The 22,616-nt window shown below is 46.6% G+C and overlaps 1 protein-coding gene across 1 annotated transcript in view; it reads left to right on the plus strand.

Annotated features, from left to right (window-relative positions):
- Positions 1-8,036, plus strand: part of LOC8030131 (sphingomyelin phosphodiesterase-like) — a 163,506-nt gene extending 155,470 nt beyond the window's left edge. Inside the window, exon 12 of the mRNA XM_040208974.2 lies at positions 7,838-8,036. Coding sequence (XP_040064908.1) covers positions 7,838-7,949 — 112 coding nt within the window. The 3' untranslated portion in view covers positions 7,950-8,036. The remainder of the gene's footprint in view (positions 1-7,837) is intronic.
- Positions 8,037-22,616: the final 14,580 nt, after the last annotated feature.

Raw genomic sequence — 22,616 nt, forward strand, 5'->3', positions numbered from 1 at the left:
AACAATTTTTATTTGAATCATCACACGCGATATCCCAGTTGGGGACCACAAACCTCTGCTGGGTCTTTCCTGTGAACTTTTTACAGAGACACGGGGTGCCACATTCAAAACACGGCTCCGTTAGCAAAATATGGGGGCCCTGAGAAGGGCCTTTTAGACCGCTACCAGAACCTATAACTGACATAACGAGCACTTGACGAGCGGTTGGCGCATAAGTCGTCTTTATGCACGCAGGCGGGCGACGGGCTCAACGCAGCGGATCACTCGAAGTCACCGGGGCCGTCAGAATCCTCGTCCTCCGCACTATAGGGAAGATTCCTGTCTGCGTCGGGGCTATAGATTTTGGCGGCCGCGGCGACGAACGACTGGAATCTGTCAGTGTTTCCGCGCGCCTTCTCTCTCCTCCATAACATGAACTTTGCAAGGTGACCAGTGAAATGGTGGCTCTCGCGCCGTCCAGATGGAAGAGAGTTTTTGACGTGGGCCCAGGTGCCCTCCACCGTATTGGTGTGCGCACCAGTGTTCGGGTCGACAAAGTGCAGCTTGTGGTTAACGGTGAGGTGCGTGAAGCGAGCGTCATCTGCAAGCTTGCGATAGCCAGCCCAACAATCTGTGATTATTCTTGTTCCAGGGCGGACCCACTTGGCTATTAGCCCTAGCAGGGTATTAGCGTCACGGGTCTCCACGGGAACAAGAAAGCAGCACCCGCTGCCACGCTCCACACCGCCGAAAACCCACTGGCCAGGCCTTAAATACCCGCGATGGTACTTTCGCCGCCCGAACATACTCTCGTCTAGTTCTACAGTCACGCCTTCGCCGCCAATCATCTCTGAATGCGTAAAGACGGCATTTACCACAACCTCCCGACAAAGGCTCGTCCAATCAGTTATTGTCTTACTTGCGACATCAGTCTCCCGCTGAATGACGGCGCACGGTAGGTTCTGGCACCAGAGGTAGATGATCTTCATGAGTTGGGGAAGCGTCAGGTGCGATCCCTCGAAAAAGGAACCGCTCCGTACCGAGACCTCGCCCCGGCACTGAACCTTGACCGGCTTCCTCTTGGGCACCTCACGAGTCATCCACAAACCGCATCTCCACGAATACCCATCCGCAGATCTAGCGCGGACTTGCAGCGTCATCGCAGCTTCGCACTCTGGGCAAGCACGAGAAGCCAGGAGCAGGCCCATGCCCTGAAGCAAATTAATTGCTTCAAGAGGGTCTTTCATGGCGTCATGAAGACGGCACAAGTTAAACGCCATGGCACTGCGACGCTCGCCTCTGGAAGAATAAAGCGCCAAGGGGGCTAAACGAGCAGAAATGCGCGCTTCTTTGCATTTATTATTTTTATTTGATCCGCCATTTTATACCTCGTGACACCCTTCTAACGAACTGATTGGCTAATCGGTCGGGCCATGTCATCGCGTGACAAAAGAAACGCCAATCGTATGACCAGAACGGTTGCCACGGTCGGCATCGTTACAAAGGAGAGAACAGTCGGACCCAACAACAAAATAAAGTAACAAAAAGAATAAAAAAAAAAAAGAAAAAAAAAAGAAGGGAGCCGTTTTCTGGCGGCGTGTTTATTGATGAAAGGTGTTGCTCGCAATGGTTACTTGTTTTTCTTTTTTGTTTCTTTACCCTAGAGAATGCCACGTCCCAAACAAACCGTTGAAACGAAGGAGGGAGGGAGTCTTGGCGTCAGAATTCTTGAAAAGAGCCTCATGACGCCGCCAACGCCGCCGACGACCGTTAGGCTATTTATTTTGTTTCTTTAGACTTTTATCGCGACCACTACTCCACCGTGCCTCAGATTTTCCAGCGAAGGTCCGTCAGTTTTTAATAATTATTAGTATTGTCGTTTGAAGGGCACTCTTTTTATGCTGCTTCGTTTTCGTTCCTGACGCCATAAAAATATTCTTTCTCTTTTAGATTATAGGCGCGAAAAATCCACACTGACTAGGGAATGAGTAACAGCACCTAGATGTTGGCCTAGACTCTGCATTACTCAGACCCTAGTCCGTGTGGATTTTTCGCGCCTACAGTCTAAAAATAAAGAATGCCATACACACACATCACACGCTCACGCACTCAAAGTTGGTCCAGAAGTTCAGTGTCCCCGACGTGTTTTTGTAGCGCTTTCAAAACGATACACTAATACCTCAAAGTGTTCTCCGGCCCAGGATTTTGGTGACATTAAATGGTCTACGGTCCAGCACTTCCAGCGTTCTTCTCATGTCATATCGTTGGGTGCTGCATTTCACGCATGCACATAAAAGATGCTAATAACAAAAATAAATAATTGGGCTAAATAATTATTGGACTAATTGCATCCACAAACCAATCCGACCTTGAACTAAACTTTTTTTTTGTTTTTTTTTTGTTTTACGTAGGGCAAACTTTTTCCGCCCATATTTTTATGGCGTCAGGAACGAAAACGAAGCAGCATAAAAAGAGTGCCCTTCAAACGACAATACTAATAATTATTAAAAACTGCCGGACCTTCGCTGGAAAATCTGAGGCACGGTGGAGTAGTGGTCGCGATAAAAGTCTAAAGAAACAAAATAAATAGCCTAACGGTCGTCGGCGGCGTTGGCGGCGTCATGAGGCTCTTTTCAAGAATTCTGACGCCAAGACTCCCTCCCTCCTTCGTTTCAACGGTTTGTTTCAAATGAGGGACGTGGCATTCTCTAGGGTAAAGAAACAAAAAAGAAAAACAAGTAACCATTGCGAGCAACACCTTTCATCAAAGAACACGCCGCCCGAAAACGGCTCCCTTCTTTTTTTTTTCTTTTTTTTTAATTCTTTTTGTTACTTTATTTTGTTGTTGGGTCCGACTGTTCTCTTCTTTGTAACGATGCCGACCGTGGCAACCGTTCTGGTCATACGATTGGCGTTTCTTTTGTCACGCGATGACATGGCCCGACCGATTAGCCAATCAGTTCGTTAGAAGGGTGTCACGAGGTATAAAATGGCGGATCAAATAAAAATAATAAATGCAAAGAAGCGCGCATTTCTGCTCGTTTAGCCCCCTTGGCGCTTTATTCTTCCAGAGGCGAGCGTCGCAGTGCCATGGCGTTTAACTTGTGCCGTCTTCATGACGCCATGAAAGACCCTCTTGAAGCAATTAATTTGATTCAGGGCATGGGCCTGCTCCTGGCTTCTCGTGCTTGCCCAGAGTGCGAAGCTGCGATGACGCTGCAAGTCCGCGCTAGATCTGCGGATGGGTATTCGTGGAGATGCGGTTTGTGGATGACTCGTGAGGTGCCCAAGAGGAAGCCGGTCAAGGTTCAGTGCCGGGGCGAGGTCTCGGTACGGAGCGGTTCCTTTTTGGAGGGATCGCACCTGACGCTTCCCCAACTCATGAAGATCATCTACCTCTGGTGCCAGAACCTACCGTGCGCCGTCATTCAGCGGGAGACTGATGTCGCAAGTAAGACAATAACTGATTGGACGAGCCTTTGTCGGGAGGTTGTGGTAAATGCCGTCTTTACGCATTCAGAGATGATTGGCGGCGAAGGCGTGACTGTAGAACTAGACGAGAGTATGTTCGGGCGGCGAAAGTACCATCGCGGGTATTTAAGGCCTGGCCAGTGGGTTTTCGACGGTGTGGAGCGTGGCAGCGGGTGCTGCTTTCTTGTTCCCGTGGAGACCCGTGACGCTAATACCCTGCTAGGGCTAATAGCCAAGTGGGTCCGCCCTGGAACAAGAATAATCACAGATTGTTGGGCTGGCTATCGCAAGCTTGCAGATGACGCTCGCTTCACGCACCTCACCGTTAACCACAAGCTGCACTTTGTCGACCCGAACACTGGTGCGCACACCAATACGGTGGAGGGCACCTGGGCCCACGTCAAAAACTCTCTTCCATCTGGACGGCGCGAGAGCGACCATTTCACTGGTCACCTTGCAAAGTTCATGTTTTGGAGGAGAGAGAAGGCGCGCGGAAACACTGACAGATTCCAGTCGTTCGTCGCCGCGGCCGCCAAAATCTATAGCCCCGACGCAGACAGGAATCTTCCCTATAGTGCGGAGGACGAGGATTCTGACGGCCCCGGTGACTTCGAGTGATCCGCTGCGCTGAGCCCGTCGCCCGCCTGCGTGCATAAAGACGACTTATGCGCCAACCGCTCGTCAAGTGCTCGTTATGTCAGTTATAGGTTCTGGTAGCGGTCTAAAAGGCCCTTCTCAGGGCCCCCATATTTTGCAAACGGAGCCGTGTTTTAAATGCGGCACCCCGTGTCTCTGTAAAAAGTTCACAGGAAAGACCCTGCAAACGTATGTGGTCCCCAACTTGGATATCGGGTGTTATGATTCAAATAAAAATTGTTCTTGCTTATTTCGCGCCTTTGATCCGAATAAATGCCGCAGTTGCAGTCGTCCCGCGGTGCTGTTGCTCGCCCATTCGCCGTCGGCGTGCCTCAGCTTCGTCGTCTTTGCTAGCGGCGCACCGGCGAAGCCGGCCTTTGATCCGAATAAATGCCGCCGTTGCAGTCGTCCCGCGGTGTTGTTGCTTGCTCGATCGCCGTCGGCGTGCCTCAGCTTCGTCGTCTTTGCTAGCGGCGCACCGGCGGAGGCGGTTGATCTGACACACCGCGTTCGGCTTTGGCTAGCAGACGGCGTTGGTAAAATGGCGTCAGCTGTTGCTGGCTTCACGCGGCGGTACCGTGCGTGCTTCTATTCATTCGGCGTTCGTTGCCAAGGTGACGGCGAGGAAAGCAGACGAACTTTTTGATGCGGAAGCATAGAGTTATTATAATGTACGCTAGAGGTTCAACTGGCGCTAGTGTCTATGCGACTTCCGGGAGGCGAATTGAAGCAGACAGCAACCAGTCTACTTTTGCGGTGCTCCTGTGCATTCCTATGGGAAAACGCGCATGAAATTTGCCTCTTCGCCGGAAAATAACACGAATGGCTTTTATTATTTCGGTTGTACCGGATAGTATGTACACTTATTAATATTGTAAAAGTGTAATTGCTTTAATTACAGCATTTTTCTTTACCACTGAACGATGTTAAGCTTCGCTATATTTCAGGCCCAAACCTATGTTCCATGGCAGGTATGTAAAAACAAGCGACGATTCTAAGCAAACTCACGATCGAAAAGAATGTAGAGTGTGTTCAAGGTTCGCTAGCATTGCGGTGGCGCTTATATATTGCTAATATGCCCGTCCTGTCACTATATGAAAATGACTCCGTCGTGCATCTTTACGACGGTTAAAAAACATTCGAATGTAAGAAATAAAGTACGTGGACTACGAAAGGTGTGCCTGTTTATTATTTCCTATGTCGGGCAGTTCTTATCGGGCCCCTGTTCTCTGACTTTTTCCTATTTGCAAAGATTTGGAGCGTGCGGTTGATGATTTGAACCCAGAACATGCATCTTCGCACATATTCCTGAGCAGAAAGAATAAAGCAGTTCTTATTTATTGCAAATCGGACTATATTAGGTGGCTTTCAATTTATTTTGATCGCCTGCATGCACAAGGTGTTACTTATTCATTGTTACTGCGTAGTTCTTGCCGTCTCTCTTGGTTTTCCACATGTGCTTCGTTCGCTTGACACGTATATCCCCATGGTGGAAAGCGCCGATGCCGTGTTCGCGCTAACAGTGTCCGACAGTGCACATAAATACACGTACGAAGCCGTTTTAGCACCGTTTTGAATCCGATGAATTTGAAAGAAAAACGCCGTAACTGACGAATTATTTCGTCGGCCTGACTGAGAAATGTTCCAAGCTTCCTAGTATGTACTAATTATTCGTGATATTTCCTCTTATATTCGAGCGCGGAGAGAAAATGTACTCGCTTTTTCCCATAGAAATGCATTACCGGAAGTCAATTTCCGACTGGTTGCTGTCTGCTTCAATTTGCAGCAGCACACTAGCGCCACTTGAACCTCTAGCGTACATTATAATAACTCTATGTGCGGAAGAACGCTGCGGCGTAGCGATACCAGGTGCGTTCTAAGGCCCTTCCCGCATGCTTTTCAATGGGCGGAAGGCGAACAAAAAGAGTTCGAAATAAGGACTTAACGCAGAAGGCTGCATTTCTCCAGCGCCTCATAATTTGACGAGCCTTGCACGAAAAGCATGTTTTTAGACCAGAGTTTGGAGATAGTTTTTTTTACAACAACATGGGTCTAAAGTATCAATGTGCCGAAAACGGCACCATCAGCATTACCTATGACCAAAATCAGTATCAAGAAAAAGAAGAAAAAAAAAAGTAGGTGGTTCTGAGTTGCCATACCATCTGTCTTCTTACAAAAAGAAAAAGAAGAAAACCACACATTCTTCTACTGGCATGAATGAAAACGGCACCATCAGCACTGCCTATGACCAAATTCAGTATCATGAAAAAGAAGAAAAAAGAGAGTAGGGCTTCTGAGTTGCCGTCCCATCTGTTTTCTTAAAAAAAAGAAAAAGAAGGAAACCACACATTCTTTTACTGACATGAATGAAAACGGCACCAACAGCACTACCTATGACCAAAATCAGTATCATCAGCACCACCCGAGCTTCGCCCCAATCAACATCATTCACCACGTGGAGATGCGGTAATTTTTTATTTTTTTTTATTTATTCTTTCAACATGACATTCTCGCAAGTTGAAAAATTGGGTTGTGGGTGTGTTTATACAGCCTAGAACTTGGTCTGCCTCACAGGGGCGACGAGTCTCCCAGCTGTAGATGAGAAATTTAGCCAATGCGGTACAACCGCTAGCCTGGGGTCTTTAACGTGCACCACGCAGTTGTGATACACGACCGCACGCCGGTACAATGCTCATCCAGATCGAAAAGGGGGGGTTGCGGGGATTGGACCCAGGCTCCTGGGTTCTGCAGCGCGAGCTTTCGCTCCACGTGCTCCGAGCTGGTGTGCGCTAGACCACTCGGCCACCGATCCCCCCTTCTTGCAAGTTGAAAACTTTGTTGTCTGATCGAGTTACGAATGTTCTACGCGCCGAACGTTCTACGCCACATGTTCCAGAAATCCACGCGGGTGCAAAAGGTGCTCCGTGTGGCGGTCCAGAGTCAGCCCACCGTGGTCTCGTCCCAGCGCTCAATTCTCCTGTTTCGCTGACATTGACGTCTGTGACGCTAGTCTTCCTCTATTTTGTTTTGGGCACAAGTTCGCCCCATTAAACGTTTAGTTTCTTTAATTATTCGCCGCCTCATAATTTTTATGCGTGGCAATATCCTGCTCCTTACCATATGACTGCATAAAATAAGCGCAGGATGCTTTTTTTTCGTTTTGTGTTGTTGCGTGCTAATAAACCCTTCCGGTAAACCAGATTTGCGCACCTGTATAATTGTCGTTGTCAATGACGTCGATACAGATTAAGCAATGAGAAGTATCTTCAAAAGTAACTGAATTACATTTCTAAGTATGTGTGCTCTACTCAAGATACTTTACAGTGAAAGTAACTCTAGTAGTATTTTAAATGCTTTATGACGAAGGTGTTTAGTAACTTAACTTAAATACTTTTGTCGAGTATTTTGTCCAAAACAGGGTGAAACGACCCGAAGCGCGCTCGCCTTCTCACCGAAAAGCTCTTGGAAGTGTGTGCTTATGATTAAATTGATCGAACTCTACAGTCATAATCCAAAATCCAGAGCATGACACAAAGATGGCACAAGAAAAATTATGTAAACAAATGTCAATGCTACGTTTAGGTGCGAAGAAACCGGCGACACGTATCTCTCGTACACAATGGGGACGCCTTTGTTCCACGTCGTCAGGGCGTCGTCGCGTGAAAACAGAGATCACGTGACCATACGTACTGGACATGCATTGACCTTCAATTCTGAACTCAAGTCTTAACTCCTTCTCTCCCTCGTGTTGCAGGTACTACACTAAGCAGAACCCCCTGAAGGCACCATGCAACACGGCGTGTCGCACGAAGGTCCTGTGCGAACAAAGGACAGCGCGGTCATCCGATTTACGATTCTGCTAGCCTGTGCCGACAGACCCCTAGCATCAATAGGAATACTCAGCAGCGAAACAGCTTTTCGCGGGGCAATGTTTCGCTACAGCACCTGAAAAACGTCAATGCGCTATGAGGAGCGAGTGAGCTACATGTGTTATTGTGTTTGTCTATCGGGCAGACGTGTGCAACGCATCGAATTTGTTATTAGAACTTTCTTTATACAAAAATAAATAAACGTGTCTAGTACCAACGCTCGCTTCAAAACCGTCTTTCATTGCTGCCATGCATGATTCGCTGCCGGTTTTAAACGGTGTATGTCGTGTCGCATCGACAATGTGAGTTATTTTGTTTAGCAATTGTCACGAATAAAAACGGTTGACAAATGTAGAACTTAAAATAAACTTTTCATGAGGCGAATTTGCGCCAACAAGCAGAAGTAGGCTACGATGGATCTTACGTCGGCAACGAATGGGCGACTTCAGCCAAGCGCGAGAAACCGCTGCTGTCATGCACGCCGGATGTTTCGGGATTTTTCAGAACCAGAAGACACAATGGGAGCCGGGAATTGACTGAAACGTCCCCAAGAAACATCGACGGATAAAAAAGTAATGAAAGCCGAGCGGGTTTTGAAGCCCGGACGTCCGCGTGGCAACCCCGTGCGTTGCCAAGACCGCCACACAAGCGGCACTATGAAGCAACCAAGGGAGCTCAAACACCGGGCTGTGCTTTAAGAATGCAAGGTCTTAAAAAAATCAGTTTTTTACAATAAAACCAGAAAATAAAAACGAAATTTAGTTTATTGAGTGATTTTTCTGCAACGAAAGTTTGTAGGGATATTCCCAAGTAGCACAACATGCCGGGTTGGGGATGGGGCGGTATTGGCCTGCCGGGATACCGATACCGGCCAGTACCGGAAACGCCCCAAGGGGCGACATTGGCCGGGCCCAATGCCGGAATCCGGCCGGTACCGGGAACTTATTGGGAAACCGGGATGCCGGGAATACGGGAAGTTCCCAGCGAGCTCCCGACACAGATCCCCGGCATGGAACCGGTGGTACGGTAGGAAACCATCAGTGTGCCAGCGTGTTTCCGGGTCAGAGCCAGTCCAATTGCGGATTAGTCCCAGCGTAAAAACAGATCAGTGCCAGCGTAATTGCGGGTCATTGCCTGCGAAATTGCGGATCAGCACCAGCGTATGCGTCATTCAGTGTACCCACCATAGAACCAGCAGAATCTAGCTGTGTCAGGCTTTAAAGCCCAGGAATGACATTTTACTGCATTTTTGGACAGCTAACTTCTCAGTAGATCAAATTGACTTAAATGTGGAAATGCTAAATTTCTCAGTCCAAACTATTTTATTGGTTTTCATATCTTTTATAGGTGCTGACCGTTTTTAACATGTTTTTCGGACTTGAACTGAAAAAAGTCGGTTTAGTATTTGTGCAATTTTAAGAAACAAATCTGTGTGAACAATTGACTTTCTCCATGTATACAGTATACTCATGGCAATTATTGTATACTCGTTGAGACGACATGTCCCATTCATCTGTCGCCCAGATGCATATTGTTGGTAGTACAAGAAGGGAACATACAAATTTTTTTTTTACCGTGACATTCTTTATTGTGACTCGTGCATCCATAGCAGCTAGCTCCTCAGCCAGTGTGTCCCTCATCGTCAAGGGCGGTTGGAACCACCAGTGGAGTGTCCGTCTTTTTAACTCAATTGCCCTTGCCCGCCTCCCTGCTCGTCAGCCACTTCTGCACCACGTCCACGCTGCACGAGTGCAACTTTGTATGGCACCTGTAAAGAGAATTGTCAGATCACACAGATTAGTTGAGGGATAGGGGAAGCCAATATCTTGCATATTAGCTACACACAAGGTGCTGTTCACACACTGCAGCTTGTGAGCGTTTACTTTGTGTAAATATAGGTCCCTCACTTAGCCTGCAATTCAAAGGTGACAGAAAGAGAGCACCACAGAGGTGGAGATTGTGGGTTTGGCTACCACGCTAAGGTGCAGATTCTATGGAGGCATATGGCTATTTCACGCAACATCCTATTAATCTGAAATGGGGGGCGAGACGGGGCGGGGGGCGAGAAGGGGTGGGGTGCAGAGATGAGTGGTTAAAAAAAGAGCAAAACTTCCCCAACTGACACTCTACAGACCAAGGCCTCTAAATGGTCGTCATTAGATTTTCAACCTGGAAACTAACAGGATAACAAGACAAGAGCAACAAAAACCTTTTTTCACAGTTCCTTCAAGACGCTGCTTTTCAGTATGAAGGTTCCGAGAATGGTAACACAGGAGATATTCATAATAGAAAATGCAAATCAAATTTAAAAAAAAAAAAATAACGACAGGAACTGACGACTTAAATTTTGCATATTGCAAGACTTAACAAGAAACTGAAGCTGTTCTGTATTTGAGGAAGAACACCAAAATCGTCTTGATATGGCATCCAGGATCACGAATATCGAGTTCATTTTTTCAATCTGGTGCACGGAGGCTGCAGAAATTAATTTCTAAAGTACAGCTGAAGCCCCTCCTTCCCGGGGCGTGACGTCATGCTGAGAGTTTTCGGAATTTCTGCTCTCGCTCATCTTCAGCTCCTGTCAAACCTATGCACGTGAACTCTTGTATTTGTAAAAAGATCAGAAATAGACGCCACAACTGGCATCAGTGTGGAAAAATACAACTGGCAAGCTTGCAATTGCACGCGCCGCCCACACAAGCGACACAAGCTTGGCGCCCCAAAGATCCTAGTACGACGTCACGACTGCTCTGAGGTTTTTCGTGTTTTCTCGCGTCTAGTTACACCTTCGGGGAAAAGGAAAGCGATATTCAAATTCACAGGACAAAAATACGCCAGAAGTCCCCTATAACTCGTTTTTTTGTCAAAAAGTGTTTCATTTTCTCTTTAACTGTCAACATATTTCAAAGATTGTGCTTGTCTATTGAGCTCCAATAGAGATACCATCAATTTAATAGCTAGTAAAGAATATGCATTACCCATGACCACCTTACACATCATGGCGTCCTTGAACCTTGACTTTCCTTGGTAGCCCAGAAGGGCCAGAGAACTGCTCCTGGACTTGCTTTGAGAACAGGCGTCCCACCAGCTCTCGTACCACCTTCTGCAGGTTCTTGCTGTCTCCTAGAGACACGAGCTGCTCCTCCTAGAAAGACAAAATGTGTTCTCAATATGTCAATAAAGTTATTTATATGCAGATACAATGGTATGAACATGTCTCAAGTAAGAGAATGTGAATGCCCAGGTAAATGCAGCAAGCCACACTATACATGCATCAAAATGTTACAATATTTACTAGAGAGAGAATAAAAATATTAGAATATATGACATCTCTACCTGTCTTAGACGAAACCAGAAAGATTAAAATATTCCCCTCCATACTCCGCTAAATCTCATTAGTCAGTCAAATTCGTTGCAACATTCAAATTGTGCAAACGTTTTGAAGGATCCTCTTTGCCCATCGGCATCCACTCAGTAATTTTAATAATGTATGTGGTTCTCAAAACAGTGCATTCAAGACCCTGCGCACCTTGACTTTGTTAAAGCTTAGTCTAGCTGCCGGCTAGTCACCCTACAAATTTATCACCTATTTTACGACTTTACGAAGACTGGAATTGAAAAAGGCATAAAAAGGCAGGAATTGACCAAAACCGTCATCATAGTTGCAAAAAATGGCAACAGCAGCACAGTATGAGTAGTTACCTTTCCATATTTTTGTTTAGTGCTGACTCAGTTGTGGCCCTGTAGGCCAATGAACTAACTTACTCAGCTCAAGCTCGCCTCGTGTAATAATCGCTTGTGCGACTACCGTATGCTATGCCTGGAGACACAGCTACGCATGCACTCACACCCCCTGAATAAAGTGGCGGATGCAATGACAGTTACTCTTTCACCTTGGAAAATTTGATTTCCTCTCATAGGGTGACCTTCGGTTAGGACTGGTTAACATCTCATTTTGGAAATGCACTACTAATGTAAAGTAAAGATGGAATTAATTAAGATTTATCTGGCAACCCCTTACAAATTTGTTTGGGCAGACGCATACGGTGGGCACGCTCAAAAGCGATTTTAGACCAGGCTAAAAGTTATTTTCAAGCATGTACCTTTACTTCTGTAGCAGATGCCGAAAGCACAAATGAATTTATTGCCCTAAATATTTAGATCTCTTGATTATAGCCTCAAGTGAGAACAGGAACAAAACCAAAAGAAGCCCAATATATACTACAGCATCTCGACCCTTCTGTCAAGCAAGCATTAAACACAAAAAGCACGCAGGCAGGTTTGTGCATGCTCCGCACACATACTCACGGCGAGAGTTGTTGCAGGTGCGGAATTTAACTTCTAAGGATAAAACGGGCAGAAGTGTCGTAGCAAATCAGCATGATTTATGATTATTTGCAGGCCGACATATTGTAAGCACCCAAAGGCAGATATGTTGGGCGATTTTACTTCCTCCGTTGTGAAATGCTTTACTTAAAAATATTTCAAGAAGCGGCAGTTGAAAAAGACATAAAATGCCGTTCAATGAGGTTGCACATGAAGGCCTCTTGTCTACACGACCTTCGAGTGGAAAGATCTGTTCAAAAATGTAATGATGCACAAATATTTAATTTTTGGTGGCCACCGTCCATCATTTCTCCCTTCAGTAGCCTCTATGAAACGCAGTTTAACAATTGCAAAAAGTTTACGCAGGCTACTAAAGCTGACTTACAAAACGTGCAACTGGCGTTGCGTCACCTTGATACAATTCTATCGCACGGTTCAGTTTAAGGGTACCCCTTACAATAAATAGCCTTCCATTGTGCATTGGCTGTGCATGCACTCTGCTGTTATAAATAACAGAAGGCCGTAATGAAGGTAGGGCAACTTACTCATTTTTAATTTGCCACCGACCGTGCTTAAAACATAGTTTGGGTGGGCATCCATTTGAAATACTACGGTAAAAGGCTTCAGTCCACATTCCAACCCCATTTGCATAAATCTTCAGATAACCCAAGTTAAACCACAAAGTAAGAATCGTAGCCTTATGCCCGTCAATATTGTGAAAAAGAGGACACATAAATACCGGCAGTGTCCTGTTGGTGAAGTTCTTCAGCTGCGCTTCTGCAGCACTAAGCTGTTCCATGTTGCGGAGAGGCATCAGGAACAGCTCGGGTGGTTCAGGCCTGGCCAGTTCCTGGGGCGTCGCCTGTTCCCCGGGCCTCGCCTGCTCTCCCTGGTGCTTGAAAGACACCACGTGCCCGAGCACCTGCCCAACAGACTTGCAGTTCCCTGTTCTGCTGCTGTAGGTGCCCATTCTGGATGTGCAGGTCTATCACGGCCTAAGCAGCTGAGCGTCGAAGGCTGCAAGATAACCAAAGCATAAGAAAGCATTATCCATTTTGCTGATCAACACTATGCACTGATGATGCGAAGAAACTTTTTCAGAAACTTGGGTTTCGGGAAGTTTCAGAAGAACGCTTGAACCTTCAGGTGTTTCGGATGGTTTGGGTAGCTTTGGAACGGTTGCCAGACACAGTGAGTGTTTCAAATTTTTGTAAAAATTTAAGATAAATTATTTTTTGTATGCAATATTTATAAATTTAATAAAAAAAATGTGTTAATCAAATAAACTTTCTGAAACGTTTTCAGAACTTCACAGTTTTGGCTTGTACGGTCAAAATGAATGCTTCAACAAAGTTTTATGATGTTTTTTGACAATCAAAGGAAATAACAATACTGATTCGTCGGCGACGCACGCAAGACGCGCTGCGCTTGGCTGCGATAAGCACCAGTTTAAAAATCTGACATATAGGTCCGTGCCTATTAGGCCTAGCTTGGTGCCTGTACCCTTGTTGGAACTGCCATTTTCTGAGCTTTCAGGACGGCCTTTTTTTTAACTATCAACCGTCTAAGAATGGGAGAGAATCCCGTTAAGAACACTTGCCCTGGTATAGAAAACGAAATTGGCTGCAAGCGGCTGCTCTGTGGTCACATGATACCTCGCACCTAGGCATATGACGCTTTAGAATGAATTGGCACTTCCAAGTAAAGCACAGGTCATCAATTGCGGCCCTTGTTAAATAGCAGAAGTTCCCAATGCAACTTTTTTTCTATCGTTTCACTTGCAGCATACAGCGTGTAACAGATGATCCACCTTTCCTCGGTTCTGGTAGCAGACGACGCAACGGCGTCTTGTTTCCCGCAGCAAATGACACTCTAGGGCAGACAAGCCCTCCCTCTTTACTCACGTTAGCAGGCGACGTGTCTGTTAAAGAAAGGTCAGCTCCCTCAGTACAAGCCTCCCGAGATCTCAATTTCACAAAACACCAAAATCGGGCCATTAGTACAACATTTCAAGGTACAAACAGAAGCTGCACAGCACGGCGCCGAAGCAAACTTGCTGCACCTAAAAACAAGCCTCTACGCTGTCCGTCGAGCCTCTCCAGAGTAGGACAGCACCACGGCCGTTCTTGGCAGCATGCAATGCTTTCCCAAAGCATTACGAGAAAGTTTTGTGCCCAGTAGCGTATTGAAGGACTCAGTCACCACTGTAATTGTGCATGTGTCACTACGAAGATTTTGGAGCTAACTAAATTGAGCAACTGCACGCAAGCTAATCTGGTCAAGCATGCTAACAGAGGGCAGATCAAAAACGTGTGCTAGCACATTATCAGGACTTTAGGTGAAAAGGAACAGTACAAAATAATACTTACTGCATTTCTGCAAACTTGATGCTCTGAACGAAGGCCAGTCAGGGTCTGGTGCTCGGTACGCTCGCACACGAGACAAGATGTCCGCCCCAAACATTTTGCTTGGCCTCACGCCGTTGTTTCATACTCACGTCAAACCACAACAGAGGGACGGGCGCCACCGTTATTTCGTCATTCTCTTCGATGAACAGTACTCCTCCTCACTAGAATAAAAGGCGTGGTCAGACATGATGTTCATTCAAGTTACTTCACACTGTCAGGTCTTCGCAACCTTTAGCATATATTATAATAACTCCATGGCTATATCCCCATGCACGGCCACAATGAAACACGACGGCGTCGCATTCCGGTAACGCCAAATAATAAAAGTAGCAGTAAAAGAGAAAAACGGTGCTCATTTCGCGTAAAGGTCTGTTTACACCATGCTTTGTAGCTTTTTACTTGCAACGGTTTCGTGATACCGAGGTTTCGTGCAAATAGCTTATTTACATCCAGTTTTTCAAGCAATGGCAATGGCGTTTCGACTATACACCTTTCCAAAAAACACTCCTAGGCCGCCGCCATGTTGCTGATGCGGCTGATGCGACTCTCGCGCCCTCTATCAGCTAGAAATTTTCTGCCACTCTCTGGGACTGTGAAGACCCGCTCAGCGCGGTTCTCTACCTACGTTTTTGCGGTTTTGCATTCGACGTTTTCTCACACCTCTTGAAAATTTCCACTTAATTCTTTTTATGCGTGCTGCGTACCCTTTTTGTGTTATCTTCCCTTGTGAGAAATAAGGCTGGTAAGTGCCTGCCATTCAAGCTTTTCTGCTCGACATTCACGGGAAACGAAGGAGGTGAAGGACGTCGAACGACCCTCCACGTTATTTTGCGAACAATGTTCTCCCCCCTCCCAGAGATAATCCGCGTAGAATCCGCAGTCATCTCCAAAAATAGTTGTCCGGGTTGGGATGTGAAGCGGGTCAGTCGCGTTTGTTTCTTTGCCTTGGTGCGGTAGTGAAAAAAGAAAGCTCTCCCCAAAACGTGCCCCATAACGAAGTCATCTCGGATTCCGTCCGATCGTCGACTGTGACTGTGTTATTTGACATCTTTCTCAAATAAATTCTTTTCGGATAACGCTGCATCGTGTGGTACGTACGATATATTGTTCTAATGCTAAAACTTCCTCAATTGTATGTCTGTGTCCTGTCCATCGGTAAACACAATATTTGTGAGCGTGAAAAATGCATGCCTTTCGGCCCTCTTCTGTTGCAATTCATTTTTGTCAGCAAAGCGCTTCGTCGTTTCACATGCGGCGAATCCCGCGGCACCGTCAACACTTATCCTAAGAAAAAAAAAAACAAAAAAACTAGAACTATACATTCCAGTCGCATTCGCTCTGTCGCGCAAAAAACCGTCGCGTACCCAACAAAAATAGTTAAGTTTTTTTTTTGTTACTTTTTTTTTTCCAATGTGGCACAATGCTTTCTTAATGTCCTCGGGAGAATACATGTACCATGAAACACAAAATATAGCGCGAAAAGACGAGAAGTTATCCGCCAGCAGCGTTTGAAACTGCGCCTATTGAAATCACAGTCCACTCGGTTAGGGTTAGGAGGGACGCCGGTGACAGTCTAGCCTCAAACTCAGTGACTGGGCTCGAAAACGGTTTGTTGCCCCTGGGGTCGAGTGTTTTTTGGAAAGGTGTATACTCCGTTCATTTTTAAGCTAAGACTAGAAGCTCCGCCTTCAACGCAAGCTTTCTGCCCTTGCTAACACAAGTGCGATCATGCAGGCACGCAAAACCGAAGCACTGCAGAAGCCAGCGAGCTCGCACTGAAGCCGGAGATTCTAGTCTCAGCATAGGGGCGAACGAAGTATACATTCCTTGCATAAGACGACAAGCTAGGTAAGGACGGGGCCCTGTGCCATGCCGGTGGTGGACTGCACAACGCGCGGTTGTGCTTACCAAGGCGTAGGATGCCGCTAACTGCCTGGACATACCGTAGAATACCGTGCATCCGCCCATTCCACATTAAGCGCCCATTACCAAATTTTTGAGATCTGAGGAAATACGCACAGTACATTTATATGTAAAATTGACGACCGGACAAGCACCCATCCCCCATTTTTTTGCGATTATTTCCAAAGTTTGAGTGCACGCTTGCCCGGTATTTAACGGTACACCGTATTTTCATAGAAGGAACCTAGTTTTGTTAGATGTGAACTCGGAAAAACGAGCCGAGCTTAGGATGATGACGGTTAGCCAGTACGTGCGGAATTTTTCAGCATTGGTGTGATTGCGCTACGAGCAGAAAGTTTCGATATACCGCTAAGTTATAATGCAAAAAAAAAAATGTTGTGTCGAAAAAAAAAAAAGAAGTTGTATTGCGTGCCGCAAAATTTGACGAGCGGCTCTAGGAGTCGCCTGCAGAAAAATTGTTACGACTTTGCGAAGTATGGCAAACAATGCAAGGTTACCGTCATAATCTAAAACCTGATGCAAGGATAAATAAAATAACGGACAAGCGTCTCGCGGACGGCACAAACCGATGCCCCGCCAGCAGCGTCTCGGCGAGCTAGCATGCCTCCACACACTAAACATTATAACACCCATAATCGTGTAAAAAGGGTGTAAGTTAGGAAAAACACCCTTCTTACACTTCATTTACACGATATTTGAATATCGGTGGGTGTAAAAAGGGTGTGCTGATGTTTTTCATCCCCTCCACACCCTTTTTACGCCCTCGCTTATTGCGATGGCGTCTGAAATCGTGTAAAAAGGGTGTATGGGCGAATTATACGCCCTGTATTAACACGGTGTGAAAGGGGCGTTATGGTGATGCCAGTCTAATACACCCATGATTTCATATCCGTTAATGCTTATTGCTTTGCTGAAACTGTTGCTGATGTACGGCGGTATAAACATCCAGTATAATTAATCGCTACACGAAGTCGCGTATGGTTAGGAAGTGATGGAGTATAGTTTTTGCAACTCCGATCGAACTCTTCGTCCGAGAGGAGCCGAAAATTACGTGTCGCGTGTGCGTCAGTTTCATCAGTTCAACTTCGACTTAAAAACAAAACATCTCCACTCGCAAAAGATGAGCGAAGACGTGTCAATATACAACCCAAACAGCACAGAGCATTGCGCCGATATAGGATCAAATATGAAAAATTGCGCCGTTACCATTTTGGTCCAGCCAATATCTGTGAAAAAAAGGATGGGTCGCGGCGACGCCATCCTGACATACCGTAGGCGATGCCGTTTTTGGTTGAGCGTCAAGATTCCCGCATGAATGGCCTATGCCGGCGAGGTATGTCTATTTCTTAACCGCCTAAAATCCGACGTTAAAAAAGAAAAGAAAAACAAGATGAAGCAAAACGGAATCTGCTTACTTTTAACCAGAGAAAGACCTCCTGCGCTGAACCACTGAACAAACTATGGGCCGTGGCGCCCTCATTTCGTGTATTACAAACTCACCTGACTGGCCCTCGCACTACTTATAGCACCTTCACTGAGATTTTATTTTTGTGTGTAGTTCTAACGAAACAATTCCGCAAGACAATCGAAAGTGCCGAATTTATGACACCCCGGCTAGAGTACGCGATCCTTAGTTGACACCAAAATATCTAGCCTCCCGACGCTTTTTTTTCGTTTTTTTTTTCTTTTTTCGTACGGGTAAAATTGCATCTCTTGTTTCATGCGTTCGAATTTGTTTTGTGTTATTTATTTCGTGATTTCGCGGTCGGCATCAGAGCACGCACGCCACTGCGTGAAGCAAGTCCTGACGTGTCCCATTTTGCGACCCTCCTTGGGCAGCCCAGGTGGCTTATACAAAGCCGCAGAGGGAGATTAGCTGCTTTGTCCACCCCTCTTTGACCTCGTCTTCTGATAAGCCTCCACACCTTCTTTTGTGTCTTCGTGTGGCTGTGAGCGAGTGCGAAGGCCGCTTCTAGCAAATCAGAGGGGTGGTGTGTAACACGTGACCGTTCTCCGTAGGACAGGGACGCTTGGACTATAATATGTCACGTGACTCGCTCCGACGCGCTGATGGGCTCACTGGGGCCGAAGTCTTTGCCGTATTCCAAATTACGATGAGTGTAGGGGCCACGTAGGTCCGGTTTCTAAAAAGCTTCCGTCAGGCGTCAGTGTTCTTCTGTTTTTCGTGCGTTGCAGTCGCAGCCGTGGTTTTTCGTCTTGAACGGCCGGAATACGTTCATACTAATTTTTTGGTAATATTTGTGAATTTCGTCGGAGTCCATAGAATTATTGTGCTGTGTTTGTTGGACGCGTTTCGACAAAGAACTAACTGCTCGTCGGCGCTCGTGAGACTTCCGCTGATTGTGATCGACCGCCTTCATCCTCGACATTGTGTTTGCGTAGCTTTGTGCTGCCCTAGTCGGATTGTGCATCTATCACGACAGAGAGCTGCTCATCGGCGACGGCGAGAGTTCCGTTGAATGTGAGCAACCGCCTTCATCCTGGACGTTGTGTTTGCGAATTTTTCTGTGGTGCCCGAACCGGATTATGCAACTATCACGGATTACATGAGATCGGTGTTTTATTTGTAAGTACTCTGCAAGCATGCTTCTGGTAGTAGTCCTGCTTCCGTCTCAATATACGATTTTACTGTTTACAAGCATGAACTGCTGCTTACGCCTCAATCAACTCCCGGTCGTTCCGTCTCTGCCAGCCTGTCGAGTTTTGCCTACGTCAGCAGAGCTAGAAAGCTTTAAAGTAGGTTTAGGCGAAGGAAAGCCTTATTTAAAGTTTGAGTGCATTTATTTTAAGCCTCGAAGAATTTTGTAGCTTTGTCACAAAAACTTAACACTAGGTCACAAATGCCAGCATTTGAGCTTTGACATGGGTTTCTCGCGAATTCGCGAAAGAAGAAGATGAGGTCCATGCACGTTTTTTTCTGGATTCAAAAAATAAAGTGTTCCACATGTTTCAATTTGTTAGCAATCATTTCTCCGTAAATACTTTTTGATGAAGTGCTGTGTTACACATTTAGTATAACTTCTTGTAGCTGAATGAAGTGAGAGTTACTGCGCAGGCGAGCTGGTGAAGGATCATGGTGAAAAAAACCCAAGACTAGGACAAAAAATCGGGACAACACAACGCGTCTCAAGACATTTTGAGCCAGTATTGTGTTTTCCCAATTTTTTTGTCACTAGTCTCGGGGTTTACCCACCATGCTCTTCTAGCTGCAGTACACGTTTTTGGTAGGGTGTACAGCTGCCATCACACCCTAATAAATAGGTGTACAGCAGAATCACTCCTTTCCGTGTAGGGTGTAAGGGATTACACCTGTTTTTGAGGGTGTGAGAAATAACACCATTTTTCTAGGGCGTTTTTGTACACCAATAAGGGGGTGAGTTGTGACCCATGCCATTTACACCAATAAGGGCGTGAAAATGTTTAGTGTGCACCAACACGGCGCGGTCGCCCCCGGAGACCGCCTTGATCACCGGACACCGCGCGGTGTCCGGTGATCAAGGCTAAGTGCTAAACCCCCCCCCCCCACACACACACACGCACGCACGCGCGCGCACACACACACACACACACACACACATACACACAACACACACACACACACACACACACACACACACACACACACACACACACACACACACACACACACACTCACTCACTCACTCACGGATTAAGCGCGACGATGGGATGACGAGCTAGCGGGACGGTGAGACGACGCTCCTGACGCCCGACTCCTACTTCTATCTTCTCCCCCACTTTTCTCCCCTCACCCTACCCCAAGTCAGTGACAAATGCGCCTAGCGCGCGTACACGATTGACTCTATCCCCCCCCCCCCCCCTTAATTTTACTTCAACGCTTACAACAACACACGGGGGCAACGCCGACCGATCGCCGTCTCGCCGGGCTAGCGGCGCGACACTCGTCCATACTCGGCCGGGAGCCCCGAAGGTGCGACTCGAAGCGTGGAAACAGCGCGATGCAACGAAAGGCAAAGGGCATCTACACTACGAACGGGCCGAAGCCGATGTAAAAACGTGCGCGAACGTAAACAGAAAAGTGCCGCCGCTCGCCACTACGAAATAATACGCGGCCGCATCCCTTTCCTGCTGCTCGTACTTTCTCTTACTTGACGGCTACTCTGTCTTGCGGGACATGCCGACGAAACGATCGTCGGGATACGGCGAAGGGCCGTCAACACCGTCGAGTCAACCACCAGAAAGCGTTGTTGAGCGGAAGTTGCTTCACTAGGCCTACATACGACGAAACCGACAGAACACGAACATCAAAATCAAAGCACAGGCGGTAACTTCAAGCGACTTCTGCCTCGCATGGATTTACATGCGGCGCTTTCACTCGCCACCACGGTCACATACAATTTTTCAACCCTGGAGCCACCGTACCTGAACCATGCCGCGAACCACGCCAACGTCCCGCTCGCGCTCGCCATTTGTTTTCGCTCACCTTGTCCGGCTTTGGATTGGATGCTGGATCGGCTTTCTAGCAAAGTCCATCAACAGCTGGCTCGATGCTGGATCAGGTCTGTTCTAGTCTAAACACGAAGTCGCAAATATATAATTGTGCTACTGTGCTACTCTATTATAAAAAAAAACAAAAACAAAAAAAAAAAACGGGGGCACGAAGAAATACACGACGCTTCGACGAAGTGCCCTCTGGGAACTAGTTGGCCACTCAGTTTCGGTTTCGATTGAGCAGCTTCCTTTCATGCTATCACGCCGTGACCGAATGCGCCGCTTGAGTTTTCGATTATCTGACTTTTCACGAATGTACAATACATTCATTCTCGAACAAAACAAAACGAAAACTGGGGCAATTTCCTTGCACACAATTACTGCACGCAAATTACTATGATGTCTTCCTCGTGTCATCATATATCGCCCACTCAAATTTTACGCTGATAGGAAATTAGGTTTTCGCAAACGCTGAGGTCGGCTAGCTACGACAGAGGCTCTAACAAGCGTCTCCTACTCTTCGCTAAGCCTTTTTGGACGAGCTTTTACTGACTCCCAAGATCTGTGTCTGAAAGGTGTGTTTGAAATTATCTCGGCATACTCAGCCAGGAAGAAAGCAAACATATAAATATTACGGCCATTAGCAACCGTCAAATGCGCTTAGAATAATTTCGTTCCTTTGGCACACCGCATAGAGGTTCACGCCCGTCCGACGCACTTCCAGCGAACGGTGCGACATTCTTCACACAATTGCTCGACTTTTGCTTTCTTAAAACGGTTTGTGTGTGGGAATGTGCCCATATGATTGCAGAAAAATTTTATGTGCGTACGCGATGTTGAATATTAGTGGAATGCAAGCGGGTGGGGACTTAGCTTCGTGCAGTGCTGCGGGTCAGTACAGATAAGAGATAAGATGTGTGTTCAAATTGAGCTTTTCAATGGCGCCTCCAAGTTTTACCTCACGTACTTAAGCGTATTAAGAAAAAGAGTAGTTGCAAAAAATAATATTTCGTCTATGGACGCACAAAACAAACTTCCTGACCAGATGTAAAGGGTCGAGTTTGATGTATGCAAACTTATTGGTCGTTACAGCTAGTTGACTCGTAGACAAGCAAGATACCCGAGCTACGCAGCGTCGAGATTTCCAGCACTGGCTCGTTCACATATATCTCGAAACGCAAACAGAAAGGCTCGATATTGTACAAAAATGCAACAAGCATGTGTGAAGACAAGCTATACGTCTCGGGCTTGTGCTATAGATTCGAAGTCTGGCCATTTAGGTTAGTTTAGAGACCAAAAATGATGCTCTCGTGACCAAAAAATGTGAGATCACGGCCGTTAATAGTCCACGCTGCCGATCGAAACCGAAACCATGCCATTCTCCTCCCTGGCCAATTAGTTTCCAAAGAGCAACGTGCGCCGTGTTGCACGCAGGGGTTTATGGAAGCAGTCCATAGAATCCCCTAGCAGTGGTAGCGAGAAGCAGATCTGGTTTTAATAAGCGCGTAAGAGT

This window comes from Ixodes scapularis, unplaced genomic scaffold (genome assembly GCF_016920785.2).
Source record: "Ixodes scapularis isolate PalLabHiFi unplaced genomic scaffold, ASM1692078v2 PGA_scaffold2__306_contigs__length_199485367, whole genome shotgun sequence".
Lineage (NCBI taxonomy): Eukaryota > Metazoa > Arthropoda > Arachnida > Ixodida > Ixodidae > Ixodes > Ixodes scapularis.